General features: G+C 44.3%; 1 protein-coding gene across 3 annotated transcripts in view; it reads left to right on the top strand.

The window, feature by feature from the left end:
* Nr5a2 (nuclear receptor subfamily 5, group A, member 2) overlaps nucleotides 1-26393 on the top strand; it is a 119855-nt gene that overhangs the window by 47924 nt on the left and 45538 nt on the right. For all 3 annotated transcript variants that reach the window (XM_006249928.5, XM_006249929.5, NM_021742.1), the window contains 1 exon segment: nucleotides 22738-22857. In XM_006249928.5, coding sequence (XP_006249990.1) covers nucleotides 22738-22857 — 120 coding nt within the window.

The following is a 26393-nucleotide window of genomic DNA, read 5'->3' as shown; positions in this document are numbered from 1 at the left end:
GCAGTGCTACATTTTCCCTAATTTTTAGTCTCATTTGGAGAGTATCAGACTTGTAAAAGTGGATCCACACCTGGTTTAATTACATTCTTTAGCTACTATCATTCTTAATACTTAGACATAATATGTAGTAAAATAAAAATTACACTTTCAGATGAAAATCTGGTTATATAGCCCAGGCTACCCTAGAAATAACAGTCCTCATGAGTACTGAGATTGCCCACATGTGCCCCAGCTTGGTTGTGTGACTCATTTCAGTGAACACTGAATTTCAAAATAGCCAAACCAGTTCTTTGACCTAAAAAAAAAAAAAAGATGCTACACTAAAACTTCTCTCGACAGCCTAACTGTGGGTGTAAGTACTCAGGCTGTGGAAGCCTTTAAGAACATATCATTTTTCACAGTGTCTCAGGTTCTCTCTAAGGGCGAATGGATGGACCTGTGTTGCCTATGGCCAGCTTCTGTAGCAACCACCAGGAGCGATCAAAAGGGCAGAAGTTCTAATCCTGACGTGGCAGGAAAAGCCCAGGTGTACTTGACAGAAATGATTTCAATTAAGGACCCCCCGGACCACCTTTCCAGTGTCCCAGGAAATGTTGTTGGCACTGGGGGGAAATCCTTGGACACCAGATAACCCACTCAGCGTGTGGGACGCAGTTACTTAGAACACTCCAAATCCCATCTTTGATCCCGGGCGATATTTTTCTCTGTTATGTCACAGAGGTCACCTGGCTCATGTGTGACAAACTGCCTCCATAAGTCACAGTGCCACTGGCAGAGATTTGTAACCGTGCCCCTGGTCCATTGCCTTTGAGTTATTTCCCAGGCCCACTACTTTACATTTACACCCTGTCGGAAGATGAACAGGGGACGGGAGTAAAACCAAGGGCAGGGGCTCATCCTGAAGGACAAGGGGAAACAGGTGGAAGGTTAATGGCCCTGGAGCCATTCCACAAGCCTCTCAGGCTTGATATATGGGCCTCGGGCCTAAAACGGGCATTGGCTTTCAAAGATATATTATTTCATTTGAGGAGAGGCACTCTGGAGTTCCCGCATTTGTCTCCTGATAGATGATCCTCTGTCTACAATTGGTTATGGCGTGTGAGTTTTCCTCGGGCCTGCTCCCCTACATAAAAATTTTGCTGAGCCCTCCAACCTCTCCTTGCCTATGTAAGAACCAGACAAGTGCGAGCTCTTTGGCAGGCTGTTGGGAATTTTGTTGTTATTTTTTTAGTAGTTGGTTTTTCTGAGGCGGGAGGCAAGCGCTGGGCAAGAGACAGTTCTGTTCATTCACACACAACTTGATAAGGGCGGCCTTGCGGGGAGAGAGGAAGCAAGGAGATGCATGATACACACACCACGCACAAGCTCCTTTAGCTTTTAGCTTCCAAAAGTCACTTGCTTAAAAGCTTTTCACTGCACCACTTTGGCATCTTCCCTAAACTCTGAACCAAAGTTTACTCTTTAAAAACCAACAGAAAGTCTTCAAAAAGTTCAAGGTGCTTTTGGGGAAGGACGGTTGGAAAAGGATCGTTAATTTTCCCAGTAAACCAACCAAGTGGAGCCCTTGCCACATACGTCTAATGCTACACAAATGAATTGAGCTGGTCACTAGATGAATGGAGTTGGCTGGGTTAACCTGTGTCTCAGAAGGGTGTAAGGCTATTAAAAAAAATAAAAATGAAAACAGTCTGAGCCTCCCCTGAGTTCTTAGGGTTAACGTTCATGAAAATATTTGGAATTCTAATAGGCTTGAATTTATAGTATTTTGAAATTAATTATTAACCTGGTTTGAGGTGTGTACATACGAAGTCTTCCTTTATAATACCTAATAACTGCTATCCTAGCCTTCCGTGAGATAGTGCTTAATTTTATGACCAGCATTAAGGGAAAACTGAGCTCAGTAAACTCGCTGTCTAAACAAGCAAGTTCTTCGGTTCTTTTTGTGTTACCCTGCCCTCATGTCTAGTGCACCCCCACCTCACTGTGTGAGGTAACAATTTTATCTGGGGATTTTCTTCTTCTTTTTTTAATCCCAATCACTTTTGTCAAAAACAAATTCTCATTTTCCACTGTTGTTCTGGACTTGTCAGTACTTATCTTTTAAGAAATAATAACAGACAAGTCCGATGTCGAACAGCAAATGTGAATTGATCCGTGAATGTGAGGGACGGGGACACACACACACACACACACACACACACACACACACACACACACACCAACCAACCAGACTTTTATCGGTCATTATCTGTATAAAATCAAGATCAGGGCTATAGAAGCAGCAATTTGGGAGAGGCTTGCCTGCATGTTCTAAGCTCTGACTCCACCCTCAGCAATATATGATAGAAGGAAAAAAAAATCAGGTTCAATTCTTAACAGAATGAGGCAGCATCTGGCTATTGGCTTTTAATAATAACATCTTTTTTCCTCTTGAATGTTACCAACTTAACTATTCTGAGGTTAGCTCAGAAGCAAGAAGGCTAGAAAATCATGCTTCGTCTCTAAGTGGGGAGTGGAGTATGTATGGAAGATTCCAAATCCCCGATTGTATAGAGTTGGACCATGGGTGCTGGTAGTGAAGGCCTGTGCTCCCACTTGTTGCTTGGATGCATGCTCCTGAGGACTTCATGTCAGCCCAAGGTGCTACAGATAACGTTCTCACAGTAGAAATCGAGTTCCCAAACCCACATGTGCTTTCCTATCACAGCATATCCTGTGGTTACATTTTTGGGGCAAATGACCCAAAGGCTTCTTTTGCTGGTTTCAAAAATTACTGATTTCACTTCAGCCGCATTGACTGACAGGCATGGTAATTTCAGTCAGTGGAAAAGAGGGTTAAGTCGACTCGTCGGGCAGAGATCAAACATGGAAAACCCGAGGTCCCTACATCTGTGGGTCTCCTCCTCAGAGGGACCCCTTCCTCCATAGACTGATCCATAGGAGGCAAACGGTTGCAAATGGCCTCTTAACTGCTCATCTGCAGTTGTGGGGGGAAAAAAAAAGATGTCAAATGCAAAAAGGACGTCAAAGCCCACGGAATCTTCATTGAATAAAAAAATGAGATCTTAATACACGGAGCTGCTTATTATTGCAAAATTAGAATAACAAACGCACCCAGCGTGAAGCCGACATAAACTAGCCTGAGTTTTATTCAACCTGAGACCCACTCAGCCTCCTCCTCGTCTCTAACAGCAATGGAGTGGGCAAACTTCACACACTCTGTTTGTTATTCTATACTGTTCGTTTAATGATATGTTTAGGTCTCCATCACACTCTGTATTTTTACACGTAATTACCCATATTAAAAAAACACTCATTAGTGTTCTGTTCCACTGACTTAATTATGCCCCTTAATTAAATCTTGACTAACCGGGGGTCACCGCAGTGTCAGTGGGATTTGTCACTGTTTGTCAGCAGGTGTCTGGTTGCATCTATTACTGGTTTTCCTATGACTTGAATCTATTGAAGAATTGTCTGGATTTTTTTTTTTTCTGCTTTCTGCAGAGTTCTTATTGGCGGCAAGGAATAGCATGTGCTGGACAGGCTCCCCCAGAGAGTCTGTTTGTAGAGGGAAATTTCTTGGATTAGGAGAAAGAAGCAGCTTGCAGAAGAGGATGCACATTGCTTTTCTTTCTCTTTGCTTCTTCTTTTCCTTCCTTCCCCTTCCTTCCTTCTTTCCTTTTTTTTTTTGGGGGGGGGGTTCTTTTTTTTTCGGAGCTGGGGACCGAACCCCCTTCCTTCTTTCCTTAAAGGCAGGGTCTCACTGTGTAATACGACTGACCTGGAACTCCTTGTTTATACGGAGTGGCTTTAAACACAGAAATGTGCTAGGATCGATTAAAGCCTTGCGACGGTGCCTGGCTCACACAAACTTTTAAAAAGATCCGTATTTGCCTTCTGTAGGTGGCAGCCATATTCGTGTACACAACTCTGAAACTTGTATGAAGAACAACAAGAAGGATGCTTCGTGGTGTTTGAGCATCTGGAGTATCTGGAAGTGGGGTGCAGTGGTAGATTACTTTGCCTAGCAGGCAGGAGCCCCAGGTTCAAGCCTCGGCACTGTGTGGGCTGGTGGAAGGAAGGTAGCACACTCCCGTAACACTTGAGGAGATGAGAGGATCGAGTTCAAGGTCTCATCCGTCCCAGATGGTGGATCTGAGGTTCCTGGGTTATTATAGGAGACCCCATGTCTGTCCCTCCAGCCCTTACCCCTTACATAACAAAAGGGCTCAGAATGAATAATTCCTTCATGTGTCTACTGTACACCCAAGTGACCTCACTGTTTGGAGGGAGGGTCTTAGGCTAGCTGCTTTGTCTTCCAGCAGAGTGTTTTATACTCATGGTTACAGCACTTTACTTCAGGGAGACAGAATTCCCTTGTTTCTGTGTATAATAGGCATCTAATGTTGATCTGAATAATTGATTAGTCCAGACAGGCTTTCCTCATTAGTTGTCATCTTAACATAACCCCTCAAAAACACTGTCTTGTGCACCTTAAAGGGCCTTTACATTTATTTATTAATGGATTTTTCCCCCTGCTTTTAAACATTTTTTTATTATTATACTACTAGTGATTAAACACAGGACCTCCTGTATGATACCATACATATCTACCATACCAACTGGTTATATTTCTAGGTTTAATGTTTTGTTTAATTGTACATTCATTTATTTATATAAAAGGTAGGGCAAAAAAAAAAAAAAAATCATGCTGATTTCCATGCTGGGGCCTGCATGGTAGGAGGACCAATTTCCATAGGCTCCTCTCATGCTTTGAAGAGCACGCTTAATCTCTACCAGCCACTGCGGGTTTTCATTTTTAGATAATTGTTCCAGATGAATTTAACCCTTTGCTAAGTTAGCAAGCGGCCTAACCCAGGAGGTTCGTACAGTGGATGTGTTGTGTCTGCTCCATGCTGAACCTTAAGATAGGGCCCCACTGCTGTCTGTATGGGGAGCTGGGGTATTTTTCCTGCCTGTGTATCCTCTGGGATTGTTTCAATAGTTAACATTCTATTACTGGTTGGTTGGTGTTTGTTTCTTCATTCATGGTTAGAGACAGGGACCGGGCTTTGTCACATAGCCCAGGCTGGCCTCTTAATTTGTAATCTTTCTATCTCAGCCTCCCAGTGCCTGGAATGTTAGGTATATGCCACTGTGATTCAGCATGATTTCCTGAAGGTCAAAGGGGAAGATAAGTAATAATGCTTTAAGGAGAAACGTGCTCTCCAGTGTGCCTCCCGTCCATGTGTGTAATGGTAATGGTTGGAAGAACAGAGAACAACTTTCAAGAGTTGGTTTTCCTTAACACTGGTAGAGGCAGGATCTGTATTTAGCTAGCTCCTCCATTTTGCTTTAGGACACTGGGATTGCAAATGTGCATAATGGTGTGTGTGTGTGTGTGTGTGTGTGTGTGTGTGTGTGTGTGTGTGTGTGTGTGTGTGTGTATTTCCTTTATTTTTATTTTTTTTAAATGTTGGCTTCAGGGATCAAGTTGTCAAGCTTCGAAGCAAGCGTTTTACCCACTGAATCCCCCCTCCCCCAAACAATTATTTAATTGATAAACACCAGTTTGTTTTTTGTTTATTTTCTTTCAAGACAGGGTCTCTTTGGGTGCGGCCCTGGCTGTCTTAGAACTCAGAGATCCCCCTGCCTCCCAAGTGCTGAGACTAAAGGTGTGTGCCGCCGCCACCTCCTGGCTGTAAGCACCTAGTTTATAAACTTAGAGCGAACTTGGTCACATGGTATAGGTAATAGTACCCATTAGCAGAGTATTAATTCCTTTGTAGTCACATCTCTAAGTTAGTTGATAACACAAGAGCAATAAACATTTCTGGTGTAAAAAGGACCTGCAGTTATCTGCACAGTTATCCACAGCTGTGAGATAGGAGAGGAAAACAATGGAGACAGTGAGGTGGCCGAGCAAGAGTTTAGCCTGTACACAAAATGAAAGTTAGATCATAGGACTCCTTTCAAGAACTATGATCAAACTTTGTGATTCAAGTCAGGCATAGGACCCAGAGTGACCCCCAAGAGGACCCAAGATAGTGTCCCTAGATAGATGCCTCTGCCTAGCTGTAGTGGGAAGAGAAGCCTGGGGTAGGAGTGGCCTCATGCATTCTTTTCTAGTTCCACATTACTAACCTAGCTGCTTGCAGATGGTTTCCTCCACAGTTACCATGCTGTTAACCTCCTTCAGGGATCTTACTGGGGATTAAATGACTTAACACAAATCGAGTTTCCTGGTAGATTGCATATACTCAAGAAACATCCGCTTTATCCAAGCCTAAAAAATCCTGTGTTTGATCTACTCAGCCAGTGCTTGACTGTGGCCCAAGGCACAGGACCCAGCTGATTGATTCACTTCTGTCAGACCAGAGGGCACCTGATTTGGCCGTCATTTAGAGTCAAAAATCCCACAAAATCCTGCATGACATCCATTTGTGATCCATATGATGTTCTCGATTCTCTAGGATCTGGTGTAAGGTCAGCTAGTCACCTCTGAGGGATGGCAGGGACTGGGGGTAGAGGGGGTAGAGAAGTTTTTACTCAGGATGAGTGTGTATATCTGTCCCACAGTGAATTTACCAAACTCCTGTCTGGAAGTGGGCAGAAAATGCAAAGAGGCTCCAGAGCACAGAGTGATTCATTTATTGTTCGGAGTGGTTTAGCCTTTCTTTTATTAGTATGCCAAACACATCTTATTTATGCCAAATAATTAAGTCTATTATTAATGGAAAGGTATGAGGGCGGGGAGAGAATGAGTTCCGGAAACTTTTTTAGAACTCAAAAGCACGCTAATTACCTTACAATATGGCAAACGTATTTAATAATAGCCCTCCCGTAAAGGAGGGTCCCATCTCAGCAAACCTGAGCCTTTATTTGTGTGTATATGTGTCTGTAGCCTAGCTTAAAACTGGGGACACACAAACATTTAATTCTGAGGTAGCTGAAGGGGCATTATTGTGTAGCCTCTGTCTTTAGCTCCTGGGGTAGCCTTTGGAGTTTTTGGCTAGACCCTTCTTTAGCCGTCAGAAATCTCTCTTCTATTGCAAGCAACACATTCTTTCTAGAGGTTAGTTAGCTCTGCTTTTGTGAAAATGACCATGCTATTCACAACATCCCATTCCACATACAGAAAAACCTAAAACACCCAACTGGGCTGCGCATCATCAGTATCTTCTAGCCTTTCCTTCCCCAAGACCCAAGCTGATTTGACCAATTAAAATGGAGCCACGGAGCTATTCCACTGCACAGAATCTGGGCCAGGCATAAAGACTTTCCTCTCAGACTCAACACATCTGTGTCTCCAACCCTTGCCAATTGTCCCATAACCCAAGTGCAGAGTTTTGAACCCAGTGCTCTCCAGAACTCATTTGTAATGGTACAGAAATGACTGTGATGGATTTGAAAGGTGATCCTCCAACCTTTTCGTCTCGGGGTGTCTTGCACTCTTGAACACAAGAACTCACGTCTTCCACCTGCTGAGTGCTTGCTGTACAACTGAGCTACACCGTGGAGCTGTGTCAGTTAGGGCTATCAAAATTAATACAGGAAGGGTTAAACCAGGCAATTCCCAAAGTACACATTCCATTTGCCACCAGAGTGATGATGTCATTACATCTGCAGCTTCTAGGTTCCCGAGAGGTGGAGGGTCAGGAAAGTTGAGAGGGCAGATGACCTTTTGGTATGTGAGCGAATCATTTGCTTTCCGATCAGACTTTCAGAAAAACGGTGCCTTAAATGGTGACTTAGCAATCATTTTTGTGATAGCCACTACTACCTCATGGGCATTAAAGTCTGAGGAGGTTTGAGGCCAACTGACTATAAAGCCCAGATAGAGTTCTTTCTTTGTGTGTTAGGTTTTCTTGTTGTGGAAGTAGGATTCGACCTTGAGCTTTGTCCCTACATTGAACTTTATACCCGGTTTCCGTTCAGTGTTTTAAGATGGGGCCTGGCTATATACTTTACCCAGTCTGGCATTTTCTGGCTACCCTAATGGGGCTGGCATTTTATTTGACCTCCATCATTCAATTCAGGTTTCTGAGGTGGTTTGTCTAACCAGGCCTTACTTCAACTTGGAAAGTGTTCAAGTCAGTAGGTAGAATAATGAGGGGGACACTGAAGGGAACAGAAATCCAGTAGTGTCTCAGTAATCTGGCCATCATTACCACCCTAGTGTAGGCTTATCTCTAACACACATGTGCACACGCATGCACAAATGCACGAACACACAGGGTGCGGGAAAAACGGGCATCAATATTAGCTGGACCTTACCAGGCTCAGTTCCCTCATGTTGTCTGCCCAACTTCACACTGACTGATTTTTTTCAGAGGTGTTGGCAAGAATTGTACCTTCTATCTGATCCTTCAGTAGATGACCTTCATCTATATTCCTTTGCCTAAGGTGCGCACATGGGGTTTGCTGCGTCTTCCTGGAGATTTTTGTTCAAAGTGTGGTCCATGAACCATGGACACACTGGGCCGCTTATGTTCTTTTTTTTTTTTTTTTTTCCGGAGCTGGGGACCGAACCCAGGGCCTTGCGCTTCCTAGGCAAGCGCTCTACCACTGAGCTAAATCCCCAACCCCACCACTTATGTTCTTAGGTATACAGAGTCCCACCAAGTCAGAAGATGGGCTGTAGGTGAATTAGGCCTGAGAACCCAGACATGAAGCACAGCTGGATCTCCCTAGATAGAACTAAGTCAAGCAGACTTTTACTGCCAAGAGATGTGTAGTACCTATAAGAGTAGCACTCTTAAAAGAATAACTTTACTTATGTATTTATGATATCATAGTTACAGGCATATTCTTCAAGACCTCCTCATCTGTAAAGACAGGTTATACCTTTTCTGTAGTCATCTTTGAGGTAAGCCTGCAGTGTGCTTTATTAAAAGCAAACAAACACTGAAGGTCCCCATGCAAGATTGTGGTTTGTGGGAGAATTTAATTTGTAGTAGGGAGCAAAGGTCATGTGGAGGAGCTCATCAATGCACTCACTCCAGGATGAGATCAATCTCCATACTTCACCATATTGATCTGAGGGCTCATTGGCACTCCCCTCCTTGAACTGTTTGGATGGTGTGTGAATGGAGACGGATAGCTCACAGCCTGAGGATTCTATCAGGGAGGATGTTCTCATGCTCGTTTAGGCTGTCTGTCTCCCACCATTAGGATATTCTCCTTGTTTAGCAAGTACTAAGAGAGAAAAGGCATTGGCATAATAGGTTTTTCTTCTGCGGACAATTTTTTTTTTTTTTTACAAGATGTCCATGAAATGCCACTTTGAATGTCAGATCTTGAAAAACAACCTCTCTTACTTAGTCCTTGGTCATCAGAACTTTGAGAAAGAATAGTGCAATACTCATTGAGAGAAGCCTGAAGGGTGAAAAATGATAGGAATGTATTAAACCCAGCTCAAAGATGGAGAATTTCTTTAAGTATCTAGATTCCAAGTCTTACTGCTTTTTCTGCACCACCTTTGTAAAGTGATGGTCCCACTAAAGAGGGTGATGTAGTTTGCTCCTTAAGTGACTCTGCTCGAGTCCCTTTGAGCCACTGAGATGATAATAATTGATATCAAGATGTCAGAAGTCCCGGCCTGGCTGATGTAGAACGATGCTGTCTTGATATGGTTGGCCTTGGAATCATGGCTAGGATCACTGAGACATTATTGGAACCATGGCTTCACCGAGTTACTGTCTTGACATTCATAGCACATACAAACAAGGCTCATTCGTGAGATGCCCTTGGGAACCACACAGCTCTTCCTCCCTCTGTCTCTGAAAGAACACTATCCTTCCTGTAAGTGTGTAAGCACATGGAAAATGTAAACAGCTTCTTTCTATAAATACCATACCCGTTTGTATGGAGCCATACATCCAAGCAGATTTCTACTGACTACAATTTGCTCAGTTCCCCCATATTTGTGAGGAAACAGGGGCTCCATCCCTACCAATCTCTAAGAGAAAAGTTATTTGTGACATGGTAGTGGGAGGGTGGGACTCGGTCCTTGTACTTTACTTAGCTACCTTTGTTGCAGTGTGTTTTCTATATACCAAGGGATCTGCGGCTCAAATTCTTATAGTCCTTGTTGGGCTCTTTTCTTCACTGCATTGAGTAACAAACATAATAGCTGTAGATTTTATTAAAGAGTGAGAAAGGAAAAGACTACCTTCAAATGGGAGTAAGCTTGGAATTGAGCTAAAGCACTCGTAATTCTCAGCCTTCCTAATGCAGCTTAATATAGTTCCTCATGCCATGGTGACCAGTGACTGTAGTATTTTGTTACTACTTCATGATTGTGATTTGTTACTGTTATGCATCGTAATGTAAATATCTGACAGGCAGGATATCCGATGTAGGAGCCCTGTGGGGGTTGTAATCCACAGGTTATGAACCTCCTTCTTAAGGTGTAATCGAAACAGACTGTAAAAATCATTGCCTTGAGCATGTACAGGATCTTTCTTTGTTTAACTGGCAGAAGTAAGAAATTGTGCTTGGTGAGGAGTGTGTTCAGGATCATAGTGACACTGCTATTAATTAAGGTCTAGGCCCGTAATCGGAGGCTTAGGGTCCATACTCCATTCTGCCTAGCTACATGGGCATAGCCACTAGGAATATGCCTATAGGTCTTCTGTAGTTTAGAGGACTAGTCTTTTCTGTGAAGACTCATTCTGGGACTATTTTACTCACTGATAAAATGAAGAAACACCATAACCAAGGTGTCTTATAAAGGAAACCACTTACAGTTTGGTCCATTATCATGGTTTGTATAACAGTGGAGCAGTACCTGAGTGCTATACCCTGATCAATAGACAGGCGTCATAGGGAGAGACAGGATAGAGGGTGAGAGAGAGTATTCATCTGGGCCAGCATCACAGGCTTTTAAAACCTTAAGACCACCACCACCAGCAACATACTTCTTCCAAGAAGGCCACATCTCTCTCTCTTTTTTTTTTTTTTAATTAACTTGAGTATTTCTTATATACATTTCAAGTGTTATTCCCTTTCCCGGTTTCCGGGCAAACATCCCCCTCCCCCCTCCCCTTCCTTATGGGCGTTCCCCTCCCAACCCTCCCCCCATTGCCGCCCTCCCCCCATAGTCTAGTTCACTGGGGGTTCAGTCTTAGCAGGACCCAGGGCTTCCCCTTCCACTGGTGCTCTTACTAGGATATTCATTGCTACCTATGGGGTCAGAGTCCAGGGTCAGTCCATGTATAGTCTTTAGGTAGTGGCTTAGTCCCTGGAAGCTCTGGTTGCTTGGCATTGTTGTACATATGGGGTCTCGAGCCCCTTCAAGCTCTTCCAGTTCTTTCTCTGATTCCTTCAACGGGGGTCCTATTCTCAGTTCAGTGGTTTGCTGCTGGCATTCGCCTCTGTATTTGCTGTATTCTAGAAGGCCACATCTCTTAATCCTTCTAATCCTTTCAAATAGTGTCAGCTCCCTAGTAACTAAGCATAGAAATGTATGTGCCTATGGGGAAGAGAGCATTCTTATTCAAATCATCACCTCAGAACCAAGAAACCAGGAGCCTCAGCAAGAGGGAAGGACTCAAAGTTTGAAGGAAGGTGACCCACATGCTGAACCGTCCATGCCTGCGAGGGCCAGGTGTTTCTTTCAGGCTGCGGGTGGAACCCTGCCCAGCCTATCACACAATGAAATTCCCACTCACTATGCTTGTCTTGAAAGCTACTAGTAAAAAGACTTGAGGATCAAATTTAGGTCTTGCCTAAAATATATTGGGATAAGAATCAAGTAATTCTTTGTACCACAGTTTGGGGTTTTTGGAAATAGACAATGTAACCTTTCATCTCATCCTGTCTCTGCACTTTCATTCTGCTGGTCCAGGGAGAACCCCATCCCTCCTTCAATCAGATCATAAAGCTAGTCCCTTCTGATTCTGGCACTGCCATTGATGTACCAAAATTATGGCCCATGTATCTTGAATTTTTCTTCATCTTTAAAATGAAACCATTGGAACAAAGATACTTGGTCATTTCTGTCTTGAGTAAATACTGTCAAGCACGGACCGTGCACAGGGCCAGAACCAGGGGGTGACTCAGCATAGAGGATTATGGGTGAACACTCATTCTGAGTGGTAAGTGGTGGCGGTGGCGTGGGCATTGCAATCCACACTGCCAGTGACTGGGAGTTTTCCATGGGAACCATTTAATATTAATGTACTATGTTTAGAGCTTTGGGATAAATATTTCCCGATATACACTGTTGAAAATGTTTTCACAAAGCAAAAATTGTTTTGGTTTACCTAGAAATAACCTTTCTGCACCTTGAGATCTAACTTCTGGCCCTGGAGCTCTTGGTCAGTTGCCAGCCTCTTCTGCGAACCCATTTCTGGGTGCCTCTGAATTCAGACTTAGAGCAAACCTACACTTGGCACGGTGACCTGAAAGAGGAATTTGAATTGTGTCAAGGAACAAGTCCTGCTGCATATCCCTGGGGAACTCAATAGAAAAATGCTCCTAGGAATTGTTGTGTCCAGAGAATTCCCATCACTGAATAGACCTTAGGGACTGTAGCTTCACTTCGGTCCTAATTGTGTATTTGGTGAGGGATATTTAGGCCACTGGGTTGTTTTGTTTTTGTTTTTTTAGCTTTTTTGGCTAACTGCCTGCTTTAAGCAGCCAGCTGAAAGGGGAGGACCAAGGACACGTTTGCCTCTAAACACTTTTTATAAAAAGACTTTGAAATGTATTCTGGAAAGGACAATTATTGAGTGGCCTTAGAGGAAACAGAGCTTGCTCTGTTGAGTGCACCTTGTTTCTTCCTCCTCCACCCTGTCCCCTCAAGGACCTTAATTTTATAGTTTTCTATCTCACAGAGAAGTGGGACAGCCAGTGCCTTCTTCCATTCATGTCTTGATGTAAGATGCTAAATGGTGGGCTCTCCTCTGGCGAGTTCTGCTCTGGAGTTCTCCTGGAGGCTTGCTTACTGTTAAGGCCGGACTGGAAGGAAAACCTGCAGACATAGCTTCAGGATAGATTTTGTAGATGTCGCCATATTCACAGATGCTTTCCTGACACTTGAGTGGAAGTCAATGGAAAACACATCCTCTTGCATAGGATTTCCATGGTTGTGAGCTATAAATTCAGGAGATGATGTAAAAATGAATCCGTTGAGACTATGTTCCACCTGATCTGTTGATGTCTATATTGTATGTACCCAGTGTGATTTTGCAACAATTCCAATATAAATGGGCATGCCAACATGAAAGTGGGAATCTTCACAGGACCCACACCTAGACAGAGAACTAGAGGTAACTAATTAGTAGCTTGCTTGGAGTAGATTTAGTCTCTCCCAGGGATAAGTGGGCCCCCTTATTGGTTATCCAGCGCATAATGGTCAGCCCTGAGAGCATATACATACAAACCTTAAGATAGATTAGGAGGTTGGCATGGTGTGTGTGTGTGTGTGTGTGTGTGTGTTGTGTTGACATCCTCTTTGCCATGACCTTGGACTCATGGGATCAAAGCGGTGTAACTGGGAGTAGCTGGAAGGAGGAATGAGAAGGGGGAAAGTGGGCTAATTTTATTTCAATTAAAAATCATTTTAAAGCAACTTGCAGAAGAGTTTATTCCAGCTTTTACAGTCCTTCATCCAGGGAAGTTGAGAGAGGAACTCAGAGGCAGGAGGCCATGGAGGAGTGCTACTCACCAGCTTGCTTCTCATAGCTTGCTCAGCCTGCCTTCTTATGGAACCTTCTTACTGTCAGCCCAGGGGTGGCACTACCCCCATGAGGTAGATCCTCCCATATTAACCGTTAATCAAGATGCACCACAGGCTTGCCCACAGGTCAGTGTAGTGTGTACATTTTCTCAGCTGAGGCTCCGTTTTCCCAAAGGCCTCCAGCTTGTATCAAAATGGCATAAAACTAGGCAACCTATCTCCTTAAGAATAATTTATTTCCTTCTTGCATGTCATCTTCTAGATCAAACAGATGAGATCCCTGCTTATTTAATTACACAGAGGCGATTTCCGAACTGAAGAACAGGAACTAGGCTGGGCGCCCACTGATGTCTCTCTGCCCAACAAGAAAAGCTCTAGGAAAGTACTTGACATCCATCCACTCATTCATCAGCCTTTTCTATCACCTGAGGCCTTTTCTATTTATTTCAATTAGTGTCTCCATTAGTTTTCTTTCTTCTCTTTATGTAGATGGCACCGTAATCTGTGCTCTGTAAGTGAGTGTTAGGTGTCTGCCCCTGATTTACGTGCTTCTCGTTTGACAGTGTACAGTTGGAGTTCAGCCCTGTCAAATTCTTTGTCTGAGGTCACAGTCCTGTTCGGAGCTCCTTGGCCATGAAGGCTCGCTCTGTTTTGTGCACCGGTCTCGTTCTGTTCTTTGTAAGCTCTTGACATAAGAACGAGTTGCACATTCATCAAGTCTTCAGGTTATCCAGAATGTGGTGTTTAGTTTTATTGTTGATTGAGAATGTGCTTATAATTAGACAAGATAGTGGTTTTAGGTTAACTAGTCCCTTTTTTTTTAAAGATTTATTTTATGTGTCTGGGTGTCTTTTCTCTACCTCTTGTCTATATCTTCATACCAGAGGAGGGAATTGGATCCCATACAGTTTGACAGTTGTGAGCCACCATGTGGGTGCTGGGCACTGGACCAAGGCCTTCTGGAAGAGCAGAGCAGTCAATGCTCTTTTTTTTTCTTCTTTTATTTATTTATTTTGTATATATGAGTACAGTGTCACTGTCTTCAGACACACCAGAAGAGGGCATCGGATCCCATTACAGATGGTTGTGAGCCACCATGTGGTTGCTGGGATTTGAATTCAGGTCCTCTGGAAGAGCAGTCAGTGCTCTTAAGCTCTGAGCCATCTCTCCAGCCTGTAGTCAGCTCTCTTAACCACTAAGATATTCTCTTTAGCTCTCATGCATAGGCTTTTAGAAAGAATCTCCCAGTGTAGCCCAGTCTGAAGTTGAGGTTGAGCCTCTGGCTTGCTGGGATTTATAGGCATCTTCTCAATAACAATATTTAATATTTTTATGTATTCTGTGCATTCTCATCCTTTAAAAACTAGATATCTCTCTTAGTATCTCACATTCACTCCCTGGCTCAAGTGCAACTTGGAACCAAGACATTAGGCTCACAGACAGCCTGCACAATGACGCTTACCTTTGGAAGCCCAAGACGGACCGAAAAGAGTTAGTTGTTGCTGATAGAGTTCACTCAAGACAAGTTCCAGACTCCCACAGACAGCTTCCTTCCTTCCTAGAGGATGTGGCGAGCTTGCCGAGGACTCTACAAGATTGTGAATGTTCACTGTTGGACATTGACTGTGCTTCCCTTAGGGGAGCCTAAGGTCTAGAACTGTGATGTCCCACACGTGGCTCTGTCCTCTGTATGCCTTGGACATTGAGTGAGGGCTGGTTCACTCCTCCGTTCCCCACCCCAGCACCACTGGTTGGGCCCACTGGAGAGGGTAAGGCAGCTCTTGACTGCCTTTCTCCTCCTTTACTTCAGGTTATGGCATGGCTACACTTTGGGGGGGGATTTTGCTTTGACCTGTTCTTATGTTATGAAAGATTATTGTCAATATTTTCATTTCAGTTTGATAGGCCAACGTGTTTACAACCCCAATTTCAAGAATTTGACAAAAAAAAATGAAATCACCATAAATAAGTGGTTCTGTTGAAGAGAAGACTGCAGGCTTTGTCAGCATTGGGTGGAGCAAGCAGTTCAGAGGGCCAGGGCTCTTTGAATGGCTTCTCAGGGAACATGTGAAGAGTGAATATTCCTGGGAGAGATAGTATATTGATGCTATCGGTCACCAAGTCACGAGCTTTTCAAATCCGGCCTCTTTAATTTACCGGACCCCGGTTGCTAAAATTGTATAGTGTTTCTGCCTTAGTTTCCCCATTAGGAGAACAGGAATCACGTTGAGTCTGCCTCACCAAGTGTCGTGTGGATTTTGTGGATGTGGAGCTTTGCTTTGCTTCTTTCTTTTTTAATGTATAAACATAGATGGGTCTCATGACACAGGTCTGATCTCAGATTCCAGGGAGGCTGAGGCAGGAGGTCTATGTCCAGTAGCCAAAGTGAATTCAAGGAAAGCCTGGGAAATTTAGAAGCCCCAGGCCAATCCACAGTCCATAGAAAAGATGGGGAGTACAGCCTGTATTGCATGCATGAGGTGCTCCTGAGAGAGCCACAAGACATGGGTAGGACGGAGCCTTACAAGAAAGCCTCCTAATGGAAGCCACACAGAAGCTGGCACAGCAACAGGCACAGAGCGGATTGCCATAGTCAGAGGCAACTCTCCTTAACTGCTGGCCACTGTGGCCATCCCTGCTGGGAGATCAGCCTGCAGGAGGGTCTGGGGAATGTGGAAGAAGGTCATGTCCAGATAATCAATATGTAGAAACCAGATGATTCTAATATCTACCTATATAATTTCAGCAAGAGGGAGATAAGAACCCGCTGTCTCAATCCTAGGTTTGAGGGGATTCCCAGTCTTGACCTAAATGGAAGAGAAGAGACCCTACTTCTCCCCCATGTAGTTTGTGTGGATTAGAAAGGAGAGGCCTATGTATATGTCATTAAAGCTCGCTATCTCCTGCTTCCCTCCTGGGAGAGTTCACCTCCATGGAAGGCTTGATGGAGACCCCACTGTTGCTCCATTGGAGAAATATAGAAAGGGCCAAGATGGCTTGGGTCCCGATACCGTGTTACCCGATAGGTCCTTGCATTCACTGCGAGCAACTGCGACACAGTCGCTAGCCTGCAGGACTCCTCTCTATAGTTTATCTGGGATCAGATAAATCTGACGAGTTGCATCAGCTGATGAGGGAACATTCCTAGCTCTTACTTCCGCTTCAGTTTTGGTTTTACTCCTTGTTTAATCATTGTTAATGCAAAATCATTTTTTTCTTGGACTTTGTAGCAGTTTATTGTACAGACCTCAGATAATCGTCCGGAAGCAGATTTTGATTTTTCTCATTGCTTTTTAGTAGATGAATAGCTTTTTAGTAGATGAATAACGTGTCATGGCGGAGGGGTGGGGGGTGACCAACCTTCAGAGGTTTGTTTGCTCGCTTAAGGGAAGAAAACAGTGCTCTGGTATTGCTTGTAGCGATGCTGAGGACTGTTGATAATTGCGTGCGTGCGTGCGTGTGTATGTGTGCGTGTGTGTGTGTGTGTGTACTTATTCGTTTATTTTGGAGGGAATGTTTTGAGGGTAAAGGTCAGAGGACAAATGGCCAGACTGCTGTTTCCTTCTGCCTGGTGGGACCCAGCGATTGAACCTCAGGTCATCATGCTTGGCAGCAAATGCTATAACCCACTGGGCTATCTCAACAGCCGGGGTTTTCTAAATTCTTTCCTTTTCTTTCAATTTTATACGATATTTGGATCCAGGAATTATTCTAACAGCAGTGGAGTAATGGGGATAGGGATTTATTATAAAAAGTCCCCAAGGGCTGGGCATGGCGGGGGTGGGGGGTGTTCACTCAGGCTGCAAAGACCTATTGAGAGTTTAAGGCTAGCCCGGTCTATGCACAGTGTGTTCTCTTACAGCCAGCACTACAAAGAGAGACCCATTCCCTAAAATAAAAAGTTAGTAATTAAAAAAAAAAAAAAAAGATTCTACAAGGTAAATTCCTGCTCATGCTCGCCTTCCTGTAATCCTGGGGCACCTGTAGACCTGGCCTTTGGGCATCTGGTTCCCAGTCAGCTCCTGACTGTGAGTTCTCTGTGAGTTTTCTGTCCTTCACAGTATCCACCCCCATTTTACCGTCATCCTGCACACCTAGTTGATCTAAAAGTGAAGTAGGATCAAGCCTACTCTACCCCAACTCCCTGTCCATTTCTGTAGAGTGTCTTCCCGGAAGGATCATTTTCATGGAGGAGTGATTCGTGGTTTAGGAAAACCTACTCAGGGGAGAAAAGGAAGGGCACACAGCGTCCTACCCCTAACCAAGACACACTTTCCAACTCATACTCCCTCGGAGAGGGAAATTCCATTCTTTCCAGTTGACCGACACTGGTGTATCCACCATACTCCAAGCATGTTTAGTGGTCAAAATGGGCTCTCGTTCATTGTGGTTGTTACGATGTGGTGTCTTGGTTTTTTGGTGTGGTGGGGTGTTTGGGAGTCTTGGTTTGGCTTGGTTTGGTTTGGTTTGGTCTTTTTCAAAGAGAGAAGGTAGAAAGAAGGTACACGAACTGACTGGAGAGAATGTGGGAAAACCTGGAAAGAATATGACCAAATTTATAAGAAAAATGCTCTTCAAGAGGCAGAGTGAAATGACAGCAGGGCCCGTCTCTCAGCTGTTCAGAGGGAGAGGGGCAGCGAGGCTCAAGAGCTTGGATGCAGAGTTGAGAAAGGTCTCTACATTTCACTTGCTCACCAGGTCCTCTCGGCATGAAAGCTCACACACTTCTAATGATTAACAGACTGGGGGTGTGGGAAGCAGCGCTTCGCAACAATACGGGGCCTGTGTCCCTTTACACGCTCGTCTGAATTATCAATATAAATAGTTTCTCTGATAAGCAGCTAGTTTCTGAGATAAGCCCTGCCTTTTATTACGGCAGATAACCTGGGCTTATGGGGGTGCTGTCGCTCACCACTAACCAGTGAGATGGTTTACTCATAATGGGACTGATAGCTAATTGGTCTTCGTCCTAGGCTCCCCAAATGCCACACTAAACATTACGACATGAATGGCAGAATATGTGTATGTGTGTGTGCATCACAAATATATAAACATATCAAATTGCCAGCACTTGTTGTCTAGAGATAGAGACCAATCCTTCATCTTTCCCCTACCCCTTTATTCACTGTGTTCATGAAGGTGACGTCACCTCCAGTGTGAAGCTGAACTCTCACCAATTTCAAGATCTCCTAAAACATTCACAGGATCAATGAGGGAAAACAAGGCAACCCGAACGTTGGTGTAAAAACCTCTTTAGGTGGCCTTCAAACGAAGGCTGGATTGCTCAGGAGGGTTTTTGAAATTCTAGTCAGTCCAGACATCCTTACCAAGGGCCAGCTTCAAGTGCAGACCTGGAGGGCACATGTGACCAGAGACCCCACAGTGGCTGGTGGTTTCACTGTTTGAAAAATTATCACTTATTTTGCAGGGGTTAAAGGAGACACTAGCTTAGCCTATGGGGCTGGCTACCTGAGATGCATGGGAAAAGCCAACAACCACTGTAGAAGTGATTCGGGCATCCGTAAGGGTTGGGGATTTAGCTCAGTGGTAGAGCGCTTGCCTAGGAAGGCCCTGGGTTCGGTCCCCAGCTCCAGAAAAAAAAAAAAAGCGCCAGACATGTCTAGAAGACCCTTAGTTGGTGTCAGAGAAAAAGTGATGGCACTAACAGACGGAATATCAAACAAAAGGAAAACCGAAACAACACACTAATTGTAGAAGTAGACAGTGTTGTCTTTTGCAGCGACTTCCAAAGAGGTGGTTGGTGGGCGCGTGAGGAGTGGGGGCTGATGGGACATAACTGGGCAGATTTTGAAAGTCACCCTCAGCATTCTGATCTAAAGGACTAGGGAAGGTCAGAGTTTTGTGCTTGTTTTACCAAGGGGTCACTGTGGGAAGCTCTGTTACAGTAACTATGTCTTCTGTTCTATGTGAGATGGGCAGTACTTGTTTAAATTTTTTATCATTTTTGATTACATGTGGGCGTGTCTCTGGGTCAGCATGTCCACGTGAGTCCAGGTGTCCCAAGAAGCCAGAGGAGTGAGAACGTCCAAAGCTTAAGTGTCAGGCAGTTGAGCCACCTGACTTGGTTGTTAAGCCGAAATCTCCATTTTTTTTTTTTTCCCACCCACACATGGACCAGGAAGTCTGCCTGGCCTCACCTCCCGGACGTTCTCCACAGTGTTCTCCTGGGTAGTCATTGCTGGAAACACGATCTCAAAGTACAGTTTTTTTTGGGCTTCCCTGAAAAGAGTGCTAAATAAATAGCCAAACGTTTATATCCCGTTTAAAAAAAAAATGAAGCCAAATGACCACTGTAGACTGATAAATCTGAAGTGAGATGCTGATAGCATGAGAGGGTGTAATAAAACCCTGGGGAGCAGCCTGCACTTTGCTCTGAAATCACCCTTAGCATCCGAGAGAGAGAACTGTAGTCTGCTCTGGGTGCAATGACAGGCCTGTGGCTGGGTCATCAGGACCGAGCTCCCCACCTGCAGTTAACCTGAGGCAGAGGATAAAGTACCCAGCCAATGCCTCCACCCATCTCTGCCCCACCCCTCACAAGCCCTGTGGTACTCAGGAGACGTGAGCTGTCCCACTGTCAACTAAACCCCCTAGGTGCTGGGCCAAAGACAGGGATTGGGCTAGCCTTGTTAATTCTTTTATCCCAAGCCCCACACTTTGACACAGCAAATGACTTGCTCAAAAACAGTTACTTGGGCCTGCTTAACAGTGAAGCATTTATTCCTAGTTTCCTTGGTTCAAATCCTAATTCTGGAATTCTTAGCAGTGTACAGTTTTTTTGATAGAAGACACTTTTTTTTTTTTTTTTGCCTGTCACTCAGCTCAGTGTCTGGATTTTGAAGTTGGGGGGTTGGTTAGGTGGGAGTGGGGTGCTGAAGGCAGGTCCCGGTGACTTTTACTTGTTCTGGAGGTGCTTTTCCTCTATCCCCATTCCACTCTTCCCTCAACAGAACTCATTGGACATCTTCATTTGCCTTAGATTCCCCCATCTGCACACCACACATAGGTCTGTTTAGCTCAGGTTATCTTGAACTTGTTCTCTAGTCCAGGCTAGCCTGAAACTTGATTCTCCCGCTTTAGTGCTAGAATTTATAGCACTACCATGCTCCTTTAGAAGAGGATTTCTTATCAATGATGTCTCCTGTGTTCATAATAAAACTTACTTCACTTATTAAGCCTTAGCTTCTTAGTGGTTGGGCTAGCCTCTCACAGATGGGAGCCCAGAAGCCGTGGATTCTGTCCTTGTTCTTACCCATGTCCAGTATTTTGGCCATGTTCACTGTGTCTCAGCCATGTGGATAGGAGTTGGCCACCAGCTCCCGTGTGTGTGCCACCTCTCCAGAGCCTCTCACTTCATAAATGGGTGAGGTAGCACCCACATGTTTTAAGCCCAACACTTTAGGAGACAACCATGCTACGTACATAGTCAGACTTTGTCCTAAGACCAAAAACTAACCAACCAACGACTTTAATAATGTGAGTTGAATTAATTTTATTTAAAAAATTTCTATACATCTTGGTATAGTCGGGAGACAACCTGGATTTGGGGAAGGAGAAAGAGTAACATCCCCGAGCCCATCGTGAGGACCATCTGAAAAGAGAGCAGGGTGGTTCCAGTTCTGCTCACTTAACAAAAAGTATGCTCCGCGAGTCAGAGCCAAACTAATACGCAAAGGCTGTACTGGGTAGTTACTATGTCAACTTGAGAGGGGGGACTTCAACTGAGAAAGTGACTCCATGTCTGTAGGCAAGTTTCTAGTCTAGGGCGTTTTCCCAATTAGTGGTTTAGAAGGGGTCCCTTTGTGAGTGGTGCTACCTCCCAGTCCTGGATGCTATAAGAAAGCTGGCTGAGCCAGCCATGGGGACAACCAGTAAGCTGCACCCTTCTGTGGCCTCTGCACCAGTTTTAATCCCTCCCCTGACTTCCCTCAGTGTGAGACTTTGTTATGGAGCTAGAAACAGAAATAAACAAACACTTTCCCCCTGAGTTGCTTTTCATCAGTGTGTTTTACCACAGAAACGCTAAGACAGTTTTTAAGCATTCCCTGACATCTGCTAGCCAGTACAGCGTCTATTCATGACTGGCATATGGATCTTGTATTTGGGCACACCAGGGTTTTGGTTGGTCTACATTACAAGAGAAGAAATGGACTGTCAAAAAAAAAAAAATCCTTGTGATGGCAAATTGATTGTCTCCCCATTTGTATCATAGATGTATAGATGGCGTGTGAGATAAATAGGTCTTTGTTACTGAATAAGACAATCCTCTGTAGGGTGAGTAATGCTCATTGTGACCCAACACTTCCATTGTCACCTGCACTGTAGTCCTGACCACTCTCCACCTCAAGGAAAATGGCGTTTGGAGGGTTTGGGGGAGAATTGTTTAAATCATAAAAACAAACAAACCCGCTTAGTACAGGGCATTCAGATGTCTCATTTTGAAACAGGTTCTCCAGGTGACCAGCCTCATATGTGCTGTGAGGTCGAGCTCTGTCCCTATGTGCAAAAGCAGCCTTGGTGATGTTTCTCTTTTGAGACTCACATCATTAAGAATTGTAGTTAACACTGATGATCAATCAATAGTGCCAGTTCCTCTAACCTCCAGAAATCCCTCAGGCTGCCCTGTTAGTTCTTCTTCTGTTTGGCAGCTTGCTAAGGTGCGTATTGACCTTTCCGTATGTGAGCGCAGGGTCTGTTAAGGATCATTCAGGCACCTGTGTGCACCTCCAAACAACTAAACACTAATAGCTTTTGCACCGCTAGCCAGAACAATCTAATGGAGTGCCTTTTCCTAGCAGCTCGCCGATTATAATAAATATGTGGTTTTATTTTCTGAAGTATTTGAATAAATAAAATAGCGTTTTCCAGGGGCAGAGATGTATTTGCTGAGTGAGTGTCTGCGTCTGAGTGCTCACTGAAGGGGATGGGACCTCTTCTTTGCTCTTTGGTCGGTCGTCTTGTGTGGAAAATTAGGCAAAACCAAAAAGATAGCGGAACAACATACATGCTCTTTATTTTTTCAATTACAGGTTGATGACCAAATGAAGCTGCTTCAGAACTGCTGGAGTGAGCTCTTGATCCTGGATCACATTTACCGGCAAGTAGCACATGGGAAGGAAGGGACAATCTTCCTGGTTACCGGAGAACACGTGAGTGTCCCCAACCAAAAACGAACAAAAAACAAAAACCTCCTTATTAAGCAGCAGGGATTTTACTAGGTCAGAAGCATTCTTGTGCTTTGAAAGGGAGCAAGGGAGAGAAATGGTGACTTGGGACCCCGGTTCCTGCTCTGGTTATAGAGTTGGGAAAGCAAACAGCTTTCTGCTGCTGCCAGTCTGCAGAATGAGAAGTCTTGTATAAGGGTCAGATCTACATACATCGAAATGAAACTCAGCAGTTAGGACTGGTGGGTTCTCCCCCCACTACCTCTTTAGCTTCTCTATGAACACGCCATATTTGTACGACAGCTAGCCACTTTGGTTCCTTTATAAAGTGGAGAGTCCTTGCTGTTTTGCTGCTGCTGGTGATGGCGATGATTGTGCTAAAGATGAAACTCAGGGTCTCTTACCTTAAACATGTGCTCCCCACTGTCGAGTGACCCAAGCAACCCCAGCACCTTTGCTACTTTGGAATGCTCTCGGCTGGAAGAGAGACAAGCTCATGAGAAGGGATGGGAGTTCCAGTTTTCAAGTGCTCGGGCAGTTAGAGTCAAAGAAAAATTGCTATAAAGCTGGGTTTGTTTCTGAATCTATAATTGTCGAATGTATAAATAAATATTTATCGGTTACCCTGCTATGTGCTGTCCACTATTCAGAGGCACTGGTATATATTAGGGAGTAAAAACAGAAGACGTTTCCCGTCCTTGGGAACATACTGTTGTATGTAGCAGGGGGTTGATGACAATAAATGAATTCACAAACCTGTGGTATGTTGGAGCAACGAGAAAATAAACAAATATCGGCCCGCAAATATTCCCAATACATGTTTGAGGGAGACCTCAGGATTACACAGTGGTTAGCCTTACTGAGCTGACATTTGAGCAACACGTGGAGCAGCAGAGACATCTTGGGAAAGGAGGACCCATGCTATACAATGGGCTTAATTCCTACTTCTTAGGGTTTGTATGAATTCTGGTTTTGTCCTCTCTTTCCCGTAAATGATGAGTTGGTTGGTAATAGAAACTCGGGGTGTACTGTGATGAACTCGGGGTGTACTGTGAGTCCTTTAGTCAGTCCTTTCGTTCACAGCTCTCCAGGGCACCCCTACACATTGTTCAGTGACTCTGGCACTGGGGCACTGTGATCTTTTAACACACAGCCATAAATGTTTATGTGCTATGAAAGCACAGCAGTGCATATTCGAAAATGAAAGGCTGTCTCCACACCATTCTCCGCGTTATTAATAAATCACATTTCCCAATCAAATTAAAGGCAGGCACCATTTCAAGCTTTTGCCGACCGGATCAATTGGATGGTCTCCATCACTGTCTGGTCTTGGCTCTCAGCAGCTCTGGGGAGAATTTTCTAGATAAGATAGTCTTATCTGACCTCATGGGCTTCCACATTTTGGTGTTTGCATTCTGTACCCCAAGTCTTTGGAAGGAACCTACCCGTTTTTCAGTCTGAACACAGGGTGTATGTTTGACCATCCCTTCAGCTCAGGAATTAACTCATTTGCTTAAATGAAATGTGATTAGGCCCTCTCATCTCAGCTCTTCAGACACATTTCTTATTCCTAGTTTAGTTTGCCCTTGAGTAATCCCTTATAGTGATGTCAGTTACTGCTGAAGAACAGAGAAAACACACCTCCCTCCTCTCTGATTTTTTTAAAACCAAAACGACACTGCTTATTCGTGCTGTCAGTCACTGCCGGTCCGGACAGTGCTCGAAAGGCCGGAACTCCCTAGCCTCTTCCCCACACCTTTTCTACAATACAGATGCTCCCAGCTTCCCCTGTGTGAACAGCATGGTGATGGCTCTTGTATCCCAGCTTTCTCATTTATGGCAACTATAGGAGAAGGCCCTTAACTTCCTTTGTAGAGCAATGGAGAAAAGCACACCCCCAGGCTCCTATGAATACAGAGTAGGCAAGCAAAGAGCCACAGGGGGAGACTTCTAGAGCTCATGAGCTTTCAAACAGCAGGAGAAAATTAGGGGTTGTGTTGGGGTGTGCAGAGACAGAGACAGAAGAAGCATATATATACAGATTAGAGTGTGTGCATGTGTGCACATGTATTGTATATATGGTAAAATATTAAAATAACTGGGGATAGAGGGAGAAATTTCTTCCTCATTATGTCAACTGCTTAGTCACATGTAGGGACAGCTTTAGATAGGGATGGTACGTGTTTTTCTCTAGGGGCAGATGGATTTTTGAGAGAGTTGACTATGTAACCCTGCTCTTTCAACCTCCTTATTGTTCAGATTACAAGCATGTGCCTGCACACCTAGGTGGAGTGCATTTTGACTGCTTGACTTTGGTTTGGAAATTTTAAAGAGTGCGTATGTGTATGCATGCCTGTGTTAAATGAATGCATCTGAGTTTGAACACAGATGTGTCTGTGTGTATCTGTGTATGCCAGAACAGACTGTGTACCCTCTTTAGAATTTACCAGTGGCATCATCTTGAGAAAGTCATGCTACTGTTGAAGCATCAGATTCTTTGCCTGTTTGGTGGGGACCACTGTGGTACCAACACGACAATAATAACGACTAATGTTTGTAACAGTAATAGTAATAGGAAATAGTTGTGTGGCACTGGACTAAAGAGTAAGTCTTTTAAACAAGGTTGACACCGAGACATCATCGTGACCTGTCTCCCATAGATTATCACACCAGATGGAAGTCTATTTGTTTCTATGATGGATTGTAGCAAGGTCGTGCTGATGTCCTGAGGGAGGAAGAATTAGCCACATTGTGCCCATAAAGCATGCAGAACTCTCCCCAAGGCTCCATGGTTGGCACTCACCCTTAAGTGAAGAAGATGTTTTTACTTTTGGGTAAAAGGTACTTCTGGTAGCTTAATAAACGGAAGGCAATCAAAGACCTGAGAGGTGGATTGTTAGACACGGCCCTGCAGTGAATAGCCATAAGGGGGTCCCCTCCTCCATCTGCCCCATACCAGCAGCGACTGTCCTTTGATGTGCTTAGCAGTGAGCAGTGCTGCAGGCAAGCAAGCCCCAGAGCACAGTCAGGCGCACTCCAGGATCTTCCGGAAGAGGGCGTGTGATCAGAATGGAAGCCTTCCACACCCAAGTTGCTTTTGGCCGTGGTGTTTTAGCACTGTAATAGCAACCCTAACCCAGGCAAATACCAAAGCCAACATCTCAACACTAAGAGAACCCTAGATAGTAATTTCCTATTCCCTTGAAGTGTATGTCTAGTTGTTATTACATAACCTCTGTGGTAGCCCCATGCACAACCGGGGACTGTAAGGCCCCAGCTGCTCTGGGCCCAGTGTCTGGAATTCACAGAGATCTCCCTGTCTCTGCCTATTGAGTGTGCACCGCCATGCCCAGCCACCGATAGGATAAGTATAGATTAAATTACTCTGAGGCAAATAGTAAATACTAATTAATATTAATATATATTAATTAGTATTAATTAATATATATAATTAGTAGCATTAATATTCTGTAGTGCCAAAGCAATGCATTTGTCTTATGTATGGCAGATAATTCTTTATT

The sequence above is a fragment of the Rattus norvegicus genome, chromosome 13 (genome assembly GCF_036323735.1).
Source record: "Rattus norvegicus strain BN/NHsdMcwi chromosome 13, GRCr8, whole genome shotgun sequence".
In the NCBI taxonomy this organism is placed as follows: domain Eukaryota; kingdom Metazoa; phylum Chordata; class Mammalia; order Rodentia; family Muridae; genus Rattus; species Rattus norvegicus.
The sequence above is the reverse complement of the archived record's forward strand: the minus strand, read 5'-3'. Positions and strand labels throughout refer to the sequence as shown.